General features: G+C 44.5%; 1 protein-coding gene across 41 annotated transcripts in view; it reads left to right on the top strand.

Annotated features, from left to right (window-relative positions):
• The window catches only part of CADPS (calcium dependent secretion activator), a 553,237-nt gene that overhangs the window by 237,585 nt on the left and 301,308 nt on the right, over positions 1-14,344 (top strand). For all 41 annotated transcript variants that reach the window (XM_040359139.1, XM_040359135.1, XM_040359125.1 and 38 more), the window contains exons 5-6: positions 4-240; positions 3,680-3,801. In XM_040359139.1, coding sequence (XP_040215073.1) covers positions 4-240; positions 3,680-3,801 — 359 coding nt within the window. The remainder of the gene's footprint in view (positions 1-3; positions 241-3,679; positions 3,802-14,344) is intronic.

Here is a 14,344-nt window from a genome sequence, read left to right as displayed (position 1 = left end):
CAGGAGCGCAAATTTCCAAAATTTGTGTCCAAAGAAATGGAAAACATGTACATTGAGGAGCTTAAATCTTCGGTTAATCTGCTAATGGCGAATTTGGAGAGCATGCCAGTGTCAAAAGGCGGCTCTGAATTCAAGCTCCAGAAGCTGAAACGCAGCCACAACACATCCATCATTGACATGGGGGAAGAGAATGAAAACCAGCTCTCCAAGTCCGACGTGGTCCTCTCTTTCAGCTTAGAGGTAAGTGCTAAAGTCTGGCTGTGTGCGCAGTCCATTACCGTGATTAAAAAAAAAAACGGACTAATGATCAGTGTGTTGCCAGACTGAGCCGCTTCTTGTTGTAATAATAACAGCAGATTGAGATTCACAGGTCAACAATGCAGCATAAAAACATCTTCCCAATCTGACGTTCTCAAATCAATGACTTGCATAGTTCTGTTGCAGGTCTGTTCTTTTTTTTGCAATGTTCCTAAAAAATATATTAATAATTTAATATAAACCAGTCCAAAAACAAAGCAGGACTGTTGAACATCAGACACAGTTGCATCTTGCAGATAAGCATTTTTACCAAAAACAACCATTACATTGACGCTCCATAGTCTATAAATCTATGCAGTGAATGGATCTCAAATCCAAGCACTTATAAACATGTAGACATAGCTAACGTGTGAGCGTGAGAGCACTGTAACTTGAACCTAAAGTTCACTACTGAGATGCTATGAGATAATCTTAAACATTTACTAAAATTACTGTATTTATTGGCGTATAACACGCTTTAGGCGTATAACACCCACCCTAACTTTAATAGGTAGATTCAGGTAGAGTTAGGCCGGCTTATCAGTAGATAAGCCGACCTAACTCAGAATCTACGCCAACCTATGTTTAAGCCTATGCTCAAACAGAGATACGCTTAAACATATCTAAGATAGGACAGATTGCAATTTTTCGGATGGCCGCTAGGTGGCGCTTCCATTGCGGTCGGCGTATAATATGTAAATGAGTTGATACGCCGATTCACGAACGTACGCCCGGCCGCCGCAGTCGATTTACGCCATTTCCGTAAGGCATTAGCAGGCCTAAAGTTATTCCATCTATTAGGTGGAATAACAATGTTAAAGTATGGCCGCCGTTCCCACCGCGAGATTCTAATTTTTTACGTCGTTTGCGTAAGTCGTCCGCGAATCAGGATTTACGTTGTTTACGTCCACGTCGAAATCAATAGGCCCGTGCGGTGTACGTAGCCGCAATGCACACTGGGAAATGTAGGCGCCCGGCGCATGCGCAGTAAGATAAAAACGTCAAAAGCGTGAGGTCAAGCCACATTACCATAAAACACGCCCCCCTCCAACACATTTGAATTAGGCGCACTTACGCCCGCCGCATTTACGCTACGCCACCCTAAGTAAGGAGGCAAGTACTTTGAGAATACAGTACTTGCCTCTCTTACTTAAGGCGGCGTAGTGTAAACACGCTAGGCTACGCCGCCTTAGATTTGCGCGCCCCTACCTGAATCTACCTATAAGAGGGAAGTTTTTAGGAAAAAAAATTTCCAGAGCCCCCTGCACAGTACACATACTCTTTTCCCTTCACAGTACACAGCCCCCTTTCCCTGCACAGTACACAGACCCTTTTCCCTACACAGTACACAGCCCTCTTTCCCTGCACCAGTACACGTACCTCATTTCCTGCACAGTACACAGCCCCTTTGCCTGCACAGTACACAGCCCCCCTTTCCCTGCACAGTACACAGCCCCTTTTCCCTGAACAGTACACAGCCCCCTTTCCCTGCACAGTACACAGCTCCCTTTCCCTGAACAGAACACAGCCCCCTTTCCCTGCACAGTACACAGCCCCCTTTCACTGCACAGTACACAGCCCCCTTTCACTGCACAGTACACAGCCCCCTTTCCCTGCACAGTACACAGCCCCCTTTCCCTGCACAGTACACCGCCCCCTTTCACTGCACAGCACACTTTCACTTATAAGTGCTCACATTCCCTCTGTTCTCAAATGAGGAGGAGAAACAGCAGAACGCTGGTCTTCCCAGTGAAAGGCTGTGCATGGGGGGGGGGGGGGGGTGTCAGGACAAGTCTGATCATTGGAGGAGAACAGGCTGAGTTCCCAGCATAGCTATAAAACCGATCACAGTGTGTTCTTGTTCTTCTGCTTAGTGTGGTCGGTTTTTAATAGGAAAGCAGAGGGACTGTCAGGGACACCAGGGTTTTCACAAAAAGGAAGCAATTCAAAGAGATACTTTTTAAGAGGATAATTTTCATACAAGTACATGATACAGCAGACACATATCATGAATATGAAATGTTGGGGTAACATTCTCTTTAACACCGTTCCTGGGGTACCTAGAGCAGTGACAGAACTGAGAATCCACCAATTCTGCATTAGCTTTTGTGCCATTTCCTTGGATTCTTCAATGACCTCTGTATTGTAGAATATGTGAAATCCAGGGGATAGATGAAGGTCACACAAGGAAACTTAAACACCAACCATGCAGACTCCAAACTATGCAGATGGAGTAATTGCTGTAAAAATAATCACTCCTTACATAAGGACTGTTTGGTTTATTAAATGATTCCTCATACCCATTATTTCCAAACCATCCAGTTGGCAAAGTTCTTGCTCTTTTGCTTTGTGCAATGAAATGACTTCTGGCTGAGCGCACAGTCAGCAGGAAATGTTAATTCACATATTGAACGTTTGGCTGCAAGTTACGCTCAGTTCTGTTGACAGCTTTTGTAACTTCTATACATTAGTTTAATCAAAATGTTTATCAAGCTAAGCACAGTTGAACAGTCTCCATTTAAATGGGAGGGGAGGGGGGGGGAACTATACACTCTTTTGTTTCGATTATATTTCTGCTAATAATGTGTCATCAGATAGTTTTTACACAAAATAACAAATATAATGTTTTAGTAAATGGCAAAGCTCTTTGAAAAGAAAAAAAAAATATTCCAAAATCTGAGGTTGGGTAAAGCCAGTCATGCACATTGGGATAGGGCCACTTGACTAAGGCTTGAGGATGGACCTCCTTTTCTAAAAGATATGGCGGTCTATCTCTGTTGCTTCATTTTACATACCGTAACTGGACATTTTGACAACCATTTTGGACATCCAAGTCATCGAAGGACAAAGGGAAAATCACAAAGTGACCAATTGTACTCACAAACAGTGATCATCCAACAATTCTCCATGTTCTTTTCAAATAATATCTAAGTGGACTGCAGAGTCTACTGCAAACTGTGCCCAACACAACCTAATGTGGCCTAAAACTAGCCTGTATATGGGTATATACACTCACCGGCCACTTTATTTGGTACACCCTACTAGTATCGGGTACTAGTATGTGGTAGTATTAATGATCAAGAAGCAGCAAAAGAAATGTAGAAATCACCAATCCACACAATGAATGAAGTAGAAGCAGGGAAATCCTTGTACTGCAGGTCCTCAGGTACACTTTCCTCTCCAGCCAGAAGAACAATGAACCGCGTTACTGTGAGATCACCAAATCTCACGAGATTAATAAAAAGGCAGCAGTCACATAAAACCTGTAGGAATACACTGGACTTAGTTTAAATTAAAAAATGTGATGTTCTAAAAGTTTTAAAAGGAGATATATATGCTCATCATTTTCTCAAGTGACCCTTTCCAATGTATTTGCCCACAGGTTGTAATAATGGAGGTCCAAGGGTTGAAGTCTCTAGCACCAAACCGCATTGTGTATTGTACAATGGAAGTGGAAGGAGGTGAAAAGCTGCAGACTGACCAGGCAGAAGCTTCTAAACCAACGTAAGTTCCATACTGTTCCTTGCAATAATACAGCTCTATGTAAAAGAATGGAAAAGGTATGGTAAAATACTGCGCCAACCCCAAATGTGAACAGCCAACACAACAATGAGACTAATTGTGAACAAATATGTGAATTAAAAGTGTAGCGCTGAGAATGTGCTAGGTGGGTGAATCGAACCAAACCTTAAAGGCTAGATGGTAAAAACAATCAATATAGTGAAAAAATACCTCCGTATTTTTCTCCGCTGGTCATCGGGATCGAATAAAGCTTACAGAGATCTCCCCTAATAGAGAGGTACAACATAAACATGAACACACAGTGAGTGTATACAAAAGACCTCATGCGATGTGAAGTTGCAGGAAAGTCACAAACACTATAGTGCTAACAATGAGTAATATGAAAAGTGACTATTGAAACCACAGTAGCAACTAGATCAGAGGTGGCAGGAGGATGAGGATGCTTCGATGCAAATTATTATTATACAGGATTTATATAGTGCCAACAGGTTGTGCAGTGCTTCACAAAATAAGGGTAGATGATAGAGTTACAATGCAATCCTATACAAGTTAAGAGGGCCCGGCTCATAAGAACTTTCAATCTAAAGCTAAGGTGGTGTAGTGCTGCTTGTAGGCAGGTTGCCTACTATGTGAATTTAGTTAGCACCTGACTTGACAGTTCAGGGGGAAATGGTTATTGTGTTGTGCTGCCTTTTCCCCAGTGTGTTTGAGGGCTTTCAGTGGGGTTCAGCTCCCCTCTTGTGTTATATAAAAGGGACGAGATCTGGATCCCAGGGGGCCTGGGAGTGCTGTGAGCATCCCAGGAGGCCCGGGAGTGCCGAGTGTCTCAGGAGGCCTGGGAGTCCCACGGGGAACACTTGGGAAATGCATGGGGGACCTACGCTAAAGACTCGCTGGGACCTATGGTTCACTCAGAAACTACGATTCATCAGAAGAAACCTGCAACATGGTCTTCTCTTGGGCAGGTAATCCGGGGCAGCCATAGTTAGGTTTAGTTGGGGAAAATGTGTTACCACATTTTATGCATGTTTTGCCAAAAGATCAACAAAGTTGTTTCAACTGTTTAAAGCCTGGTCTGAAGTTACTTAAGGGGTGCGTGTGGGGGTACATGTAACATCACTAGCACAAAAGGTTAACCTGTAAAGCTAAGAAGAGAAGGAAATTGCTATGGGTAACTGGAACAAAGAACAGCAACCAGTCCATGGCATGGTACCTTGTTAGGTGACAGGTCCTTCGGTAGTGCGGGGGGGCTCAGTGTTCTGGTTCCTAGCTGTCTGTCTCCGCTGGTCATCAGGATAGAATTAAAGTTACGGAGATCTATGGCCTAACCGCTAGGTACGGAAAGGCAAGAGTTAAGTGAGAGCAGGCATGAGGTACGCTGACTGGTGGAGTGGGCATAGGCTCTGCATGTCTCTACTCATGCAACACATACATCAGTACAAGTGTGTAAGACGAGGGACAACATTTTCTGGAGGAACTCCACATACACAATTATATACATGAGGCTCATCTCTGTGTTGGGGAACTGCCTTAATGTTTGGCTTTTCACATGCCTGGTCCCAGGCATTCATAAGCATCCCTTCAGGCAAGGTATTACTCTTGGTATAGCCCAAAAAACCCACCCCAGGGTAGGCCTCCTATGTGACTCACACTTGGTGGCAACAAGGAGGGGAACATGGAATGAACTCCCAGTGTCAGAACAATTTTTGAAGTTGAAGACAACTCTTCAGGTAGCAGGGGCAAACACAAAAAGTAAAGACTTATGCTTACAAACTTGCTTGAGTTACCTGGATAAATACACATGATAAGATGTGTTAAATATAATAACATTGTTCTTAAATAATTCATAATTAACAGTGGATTCTCTGAAGAGCCTCTCTGGAGATCAATCAAAATCTGGCAAAAACCTAACCTGCATTGTCCGCCCACCAGTGACAAACTCAGAACCAGCTGCACTATCCTATAAATGTTCCATCTGACATTTCGCTGGAATAAATATAATCCAGAAGCTATTTCAGCCCATATTTTCTAATATACACGTGCGCAAATAAAACCTGCTAAAACAATTAGCTGTGTCTTTAATAGTGACATAATGTTTGCTTTTCCCAAAGGTTATCTTTGCTATAATTACTGCAATCAAGATAATTGCCAGTATAACTTCACATTTTATTGCTTTCCATCGTAACCCTGAAGATAGATACAACCTAGAATGCAGCAGCTAATCCAGTTAGATGCTGAAAATAACACAAACATAAGACGTTGATATGAATAAAGGGTTATCATTTATTTTTTAGTAAGGGTCATTCCACCTGTAGCAGGTATTTGACTTTTTGGTGGTTAGTAGTGAGGTCAGTCATCTGCCAATTCCTCATTGTCTCATTGAGGCTCTGTGTTAAGTTTGTGTTCCAGGCCAATTGTGGCAAAAAGGACAAAGTCCCATTCTTCTTGTTGAATTTTAATTATATACAGTACAATGCAATAGAAGTGGAAAAACAGGAATATCACTGTTGTTGCCATGGCAGGGAAACCTTAACTGGAGACCCCCCAAAACATAGAAAGCCACCACACTGTAGAAAACCCATACTCAACCAGGGTTCCTCCAAGGATAGCTAGGGGTTCCATTGTATTTGGCATGATAGGGAAACGTCTGCACTGGAGGCTCCCCAAGACATAGGAAACCACCACACTCTAGAACAATCATTCTCAGCCAGGGTTCTGTGGAAACCTAGGGTTCCTCCAGGGATAACTAGGGGTTCCGTTGTATTTGGCATGATAGGAAAACGTCTGCACTGGAGGCTCCCCAAGACACATGAAACCACCACACTCTAGAACAACCATTCTCAACCAGGGTTCTGTGGAACCCTAGGGTTCCTCCAGGGATAGCTAGGGGTTCCTTGAGCTGTGGCTAACTGATCTCCCATCGAATGGTGCCTGCATAGTTCCATGTCCAAGACCAGTTGGCAGAGCCAGCGACATGACTTCAAGGATGTTATTCTGGCTACCCCTGTAAGGGAAGGCTTCTTCACACTTACCACCACCAATGTAAGGGGCATTTTCCCAATGAGACTAATCTAATCTAAAAAATTAAAAATCAATAAAGAGATAAAAAATAAAAAAAGTGGGGTATGCCTGTATACAGCGAACAGTGCTATAAAAATGCACTGATTACTGTGTAAATGTCATAGGCAGGTAAGGGGTTAATACTAGGGGGCGATCAAGGGGTTACCTGTGTTCCCTAGTGTGTGTTCTAACTGTGGGGGGATGAGACTGACTAGAGGAGATGACAGATTGGTATTCCTAGCTAGTAGAAACTCACAATCTGTCTCTCCTCTTCTCACAGAACAGGGATTTATGTGTTTACACACACACATGTCCCTGTGTTGGCTCTCGCGGTGGCGCGTGGCCGGCGGTCATCGCGACCGCCGGCCACACGCATCGGCACCCCCCGCAGTGCAGCGCGTGCGCCTGCTATGCCGCATAAAGGAGCCAACGTTCAACTACGACGGTTTGCAGGATCGTGCCGACCTGCGGCAGTATAATGACGGCGGCTGGTCTGCAAGTGTTTTTTTTTAACAAGCTGAAGTTAGAAGCTGATTGGCTACCATGCACAGCTGCACCAGATTCTGAGTGCTCCAGTTTTAGTAAATCTCCCATTACTGTATATGTCCCGGCCCTAAATCCAACCCCCTGGTTTTTGTCCTCACCACACGCTGCGAGGAGAAAGGGCAGGTTTAGATCACAGATATCTCTTTGTAATGCAAACTTTCTGGTAAAAGACAGACATAGGATTAATAATGAAAGATTAGTCAGGGACTTTCTCCAGAGCCAGAGGCACAACCTCCATTTTTCCCTGATGAAGCAATCGAACTGATAAAGCCTCAGGCTAATTCCCAGAGATTCTTACAGTCGTTTTCTATAAGAAGCCGCGGCGAATGAAGAAGTACTTTTATTTCTAGTGCCCCGTAACGGCAGATCAAACATGGCAACTTTGGGAACGGTGCAGATGTTTAATGGGGGATGTGAAATGCCAGGAACACCAGAGGCTCTCATATCAAAGTCACTGACAAGGGTAGACATTTTGTAAAAGTCATGCAGCCGGAAAACTAGAAGATTTCGGCTCTTTGAATCATTCTTTTAAAGGGCATTTATTTTCTGTGAAGTAAAAAATTACATTTGATTTGATTTAGATTTTTTACAAGGTCATTGTGGTAGGAGAACCTCCACCTCTTATGAATGTGTAATGTGTTCCTATTGACAGCAATACAAAAAAATGAAAAGTGAACAGAAGAGGACACATCTAGAAAATTGCAATAGAATTCATCATACAATAGATGTTAAAAACTCTGAACTTTACCTTTCAATTTGTGTTTTAACCATTGCACTTAAAAGATGAAATTTGAAGAAATGTATGGACACAACTTTTTTTGGCTATACCTCTCTTGTGGGTCACAAGAATACACTTATATTTTGCTCTCTGGGGACCCAAAGTGAGCTATTGCCTACTATCAGCTGATGCTCCAGTCTCTGGACGGATCCTGACAATATTGTCAGGATACACCAGGCTGCTTGATTGGCAGCTGGCTCACCCTCTCATTACATGACTGAGATCTAAAGCCAGCTGTAACTGCCCCTTTGCAGCCCAACCCTCCAGTGCGCACTGGAGGATCAGAGCAGAGAGTGGTGACTGACAGTCAATGCTCTCCGCTTTTAGCAGACCGAGAGCTGAGCCATCAGCGGTCATGTGATCGCTCAGTTCTCTGTGTTATGCCAACCACAGTGTCCTGCGGAGCCATGCAGTGATTATTGAACACAGTGATTATCACTAGAAGCTATAACCGACGCTAGCAATTATTACATGTAAAATCCAGCACGCTGGTTTTACCCAAGTTGATCGATCAATCAACTTGGGTACATTCAGCCTGCCCATACATGGTTTGAATCTCAGCTGGTTCCTGCTGAACTGGCCAAGATTCAAACTGTCTCTGGCCAGCTGTCTCTGGCCAGTGAGACAGTTGCAGCATCACACTGATATTTTTTTTTAATTAACTCAAACTTCTTCTTTTTTGGTATGGCCTTTTTGTATATATACTGTATATATAATATTCCATACCTGTGGGATCCACGCCTGGGGAAACTGGAAATCACAGTATTAGCTTCCACTAGTACAGCGATTGCTGCTAGCTTCCAGGTTCTGTGCTGAGCGCCTGCACTGCTGCATAGTGAACAGAGGGGGTCATTCACTTGGCATGGCCACTAGGGGTGCAGTGGATCGTCATTGATCCGTGATCCGAACGGGTCAACGTCCGCGGATCGGCACACCACGCAATCCGCGGATTGAGCCCATAGGAAAGGTTGGCTCCTTCAGCCTGGCTCCAGAGCGGCGGCCATCTTGGTACACCCGGCGGCAGGCCTAGGTGAGCTTCCCAGAGCAGCGCTGACTGGGGAGATGTGGACATTACAGTGGGGGAGATGGGGGGAGATGTGGACATTACAGTGGGGGAGATGAGGGGAGATGTGGACATTACAGTGGGGAAGATGACGTGGACATTACAGTGGGGGAGATGAGGACATTACAGTGGGGGAGATGAGGGGAGATGTGGACATTACAGTGGGGGAGATGACATGGACATTACAGTGGGGGAGATGTGGACATTACAGTGGGGGAGATGGGGGGGGGGATGTGGACATTACAGTGGGGGAGATGAGGGTAGATGTGGACATTACAGTGGGGGAGATGAGGGGAGATGTGGACATTACAGTGGGGGAGATGACATGGACATTACAGTGGGGGAGATGGGGGGAGATGTGGACATTACAGTGGGGGAGATGATGTGGACATTACAGTGGAGGAGATGACATGGACATTACAGTGGGGGAGATGTGGACATTACAGTGGGGGAGATGGGGGGGAAATGTGGACATTACAGTGGGGGAGATGAGGGGAGATGTGGACATTACAGTGGGGGAGATGAGGGGAGATGTGGACATTACAGTGGGGAAGATGTGGACATTACAGTGGGGAAGATGTGGACATTACAGTGGGGGAGATGAGGACATTACAGTGGGGGAGATGAGGGGAGATGTGGACATTACAGTGGGGGAGATGAGGGGAGATGTGGACATTACAGTGGGGGAGATGACATGGACATTACAGTGGGGAAGATGTGGACATTACAGTGGGGGAGATGAGGACATTACAGTGGGGGAGATGGGGGGAGATGTGGACATTACAGTGGGGGAGATGAGGGGAGATGTGGACATTACAGTGGGGGAGATGACGTGGACATTACAGTGGGGGAGATGAGGACATTACAGTGGGGGAGATGAGGGGAGATGTGGACATTACAGTGGGGGAGATGACATGGACATTACAGTGGGGGAGATGTGGACATTACAGTGGGGGAGATGGGGGGGGGGGAAATGTGGACATTACAGTGGGGGAGATGAGGGTAGATGTGGACATTACAGTGGGGGAGATGAGGGGAGATGTGGACATTACAGTGGGGGAGATGACATGGACATTACAGTGGGGAAGATGTGGACATTACAGTGGGGGAGATGGGGGGAGATGTGGACATTACAGTGGGGGAGATGATGTGGACATTACAGTGGAGGAGATGACATGGACATTACAGTGGGGGAGATGTGGACATTACAGTGGGGGAGATGGGGGGGAAATGTGGACATTACAGTGGGGGAGATGAGGGGAGATGTGGACATTACAGTGGGGGAGATGAGGGGAGATGTGGACATTACAGTGGGGGAGATGACATGGACATTACAGTGGGGAAGATGTGGACATTACAGTGGGGGAGATGAGGACATTACAGTGGGGGAGATGAGGGGAGATGTGGACATTACAGTGGGGGAGATGAGGGGAGATGTGGACATTACAGTGGGGGAGATGACATGGACATTACAGTGGGGAAGATGTGGACATTACAGTGGGGGAGATGAGGACATTACAGTGGGGGAGATGGGGGGAGATGTGGACATTACAGTGGGGGAGATGGGGGGAGATGAGGACATTACAGTGGGGGAGATGGGGGGAGATGAGGACATTACAGTGGGGGAGATGAGGACATTACAGTGGGGGAGATGAGGGGAGATGTGGACATTACAGTGGGGGAGATGACGTGGACATTACAGTGGGGGAGATGACGTGGACATTACAGTGGGGGAGATGGGGACATTACTGTGGGGGAGATAATGTGGACATTACAGTGGGGGAGATGACGTGGACATTTCAGTGGAGGAGATGACGTGGACATTACAGTGGGGGAGATGACGTGGACATTACAGTGGAGGAGATGACGTGGACATTACAGTGGGGGAGATGGGGGGAGATGTGGACATTACAGTGGGGGAGATGGGGGGAGATGTGGACATTACAGTGGGGGAGATGGGGGGAGATGTGGACATTACAGTGGGGGAGATGGGGGGAGATGTGGACATTACAGTGGGGGAGATGAAGGGAGATGTGGACATTACAGTGGGGGAGATGACGTTGATATTACAGTGGGGGAGATGACGTGGACATTACTGTGGAGGAGATGACGTGGACATTACAGTGGGGGAGATGAGGACATTACAGTGGGGGAGATGTGGACATTACAGTGGGGGAGATGAGGACATTACAGTGGGGGAGATGTGGACATTACAGTGGGGGAGATGAGGACATTACAGTGGGGGAGAGGTCTGTGGACATTACAGTGGGGGAGATGAGGACATTACAGTGGGGGAGAGGTCTGTGGACATTACAGTGGGGGAGATGACGTGGACATTACAGTGGGGGAGATGACGTGGACATTACAGTGGGGGAGATGAGGGGAGATGTGGACATTACACTGAGGGAGATGTCTGTGGATATTACAATGGGGCAGATGACGAGGACATTACAGTATCTTTTTACAAAACGCTTTCCTAACACATTTGAAATACAGATCTCAAGCACTTATGTGCACAACTTCTTATTGTAATCTCTCATGAGCAGTGCCTTCCTAACCTTCTTGTCTTGAATTGTTTTGTAACTGTATTGCCTCCCTTTATTTTTCTAAATTGCTGTGCAAGCGGTTAGCGCAATGTAAATCCTGTATAATGATAATTGTACTACATATAAATAATTGTGCCCTTGTGAATGTACTCTGCATAACAAAAATAGGAAACCATCCGCCATCTAGTGGTAGTTTTAGATATTGCATGTGTAGCATGGTATGGTCACAAAATCCACCTGTCTTCTTCAAGCAGTCCTTATGAACTAGAGATGACTAAAAAGATCACATTAGCTAAGACAAAAAAAGTAAGCAAAAATATAGCCTATATATATATATATTTATATAGACTGAGTGTTTGTGTGTGTATATATATATATATATATATATATATATATATATATATAGCAGTAATGTCTGGGTTACAATGGGTTAATTATATAGACGTGTGAGATGTGGGTATATTCCGCATATTGAGAATGCATTTCTTCCATTAAAGATATGACCTTCTACCTCTATGTAGCACCTGCATCCTGTGTGGCATTGACAATGACATTGAGATCCAAGGAGGTTTATTTATAGCTGTTAGAGAAAGACACTGACAAAGAGACAATAATTATATGAGCACTTGGTATACATTTTTTTTTTAACATGTTCCCATGTGTATGTCAACAGCTACATTTAGTGTAGTATACTGTACATAATGTCTTTTTCAGCAATTTTTATAATTCAATTCCGTAACCTTTAGAAACCAATCAGCTGAAGTCAGACTAGTGCAAGATGGATTGACTGCTATGAGTTATTGCACTTAAGGATTAGCACTTTGAAATAAAAAAAAATAAAAAAAAAACTCTTTACTCAATAAGGCTATTAGTTAGATAATAAGGATGATGTAGGATCCCTGGGGTAGATTCAGGTAGCTGCGCTATAAGTTACGGCGGCGCAGCGTAGTGTATTTACGCTACGTCTCCGCAACTTACAGGAGCAAGTGCAGTATTCACAAAGCACTTGCTCCGTAAGTCGCGGCGGCGTAGTGTAAATGGGGCCGGCGGAAGCGCGCGTAATTCAAATGGGGAAGGGGGGCGTGTTTTATGGTAATATGTGATGACCTGATGTGATTGACGTGATTTACGAATGGCGCATGCGCCGTCCGTGTACATATCCCAATGTGCATTGCTTCCAAGTACGGCGTAACGACGTATTGGTTTCGACGTGAACGTAAATTACATCCAGCCCTATTCGCGAACGACTTACGCAAACGACGTAAAAAATTCAAATTTCGAAGCGGGAACGACGTCCATACTTAACATTGGCTGCGCCTCCTAATAGCAGGAGCAACGTTACGCCGAAAAAGCCTTAACGCAAACGACGTAAAAAACGAACGCCAGGCGCACGTACGTTTGTGAATCGGCGTAAGTAGGTAATTTGCATACTCTACGCTGAAAACGACGGGAGCGCCATCTAGCGGCCAGCGTGAGAATGCACCCTAAGATACAAGAAAGGAGACCCCCTAGTAAACTTAATACAAAAGGGATCACAAGTGCAAAATAGACAATATTAAATCATCCAGTGAAGTGCCAGTGAAGTGCTAGGAATGAATCCCTATTAAGATCAGCATGCAATCTTCATGGGCAACTGCAGCAAGTCAGTACAACCTCTGTCGCATGGGAAAAAAAGAGAGAGAGAGACACCACAGTCCAATATTCATGGGATAGTTCAAAGTATACAGACTTCACTCCCCTGTAACTTTTCACTTCAAGACAGTGCCGCTCATGTAAAAAAGAGAAAACACAGATATGGTGCAAATAACGTATAAATAGGAAGAAAAACCAATGCAATACAGCGATTGCACTCACGGAAGCCTCGATCACATTAGGCTCTGCTGTAAAGTATAACGAACGCCGCTCAGTGCTTAGACGATCTCCTCAGGTGGATGGTCGCGTCACTCGGCTCCTCCCCCACGCGTATCGTCACTAGACACGCGACTTATTCATGGGTTGCCATGTGACCATGTCAGCTGCCTTTTTATGCAGACTGATCATGGAGGCAAGAGCGGAGGATAATCTTTCACATCATTGTCGGCTTACTTGTACAGCTTTGACAAAATAACAATGTGAACATCACAAGTCTTTAATATAGACATACAGCATTTAGAACTTTTAAAATACTAAAAAAATATATAATTAATCGATCGCCGATATAACAACAATCATTATTATCTCTAGTGTTCTGCCTCCAGTGGCCAAAAAACCAAAAGACAGGCAGATACCCATTTGTGCTTATAACAATGGGATAGAAATAGTATAGAAACAAAACCTTCACCCCCCTAGTGGGCAATGGTAAATTTACATAAAATTACATAATAACAGTATATAAATATAATTAAATTATATAAAATTATTAAAAAGATTAAAATGTATAAATATTGGAACATAATCCGCTGCATGCCACCAATAACGGTCATTCTAATCTTAATCAATCCCCATATACAATATGAATAAATTACATTTCATAAACAGACAATAAATTAATAA

This window comes from Rana temporaria, chromosome 7 (genome assembly GCF_905171775.1).
Source record: "Rana temporaria chromosome 7, aRanTem1.1, whole genome shotgun sequence".
In the NCBI taxonomy this organism is placed as follows: Eukaryota; Metazoa; Chordata; class Amphibia; order Anura; family Ranidae; genus Rana; species Rana temporaria.
This window is presented reverse-complemented; position numbering and strand designations above follow the sequence as displayed.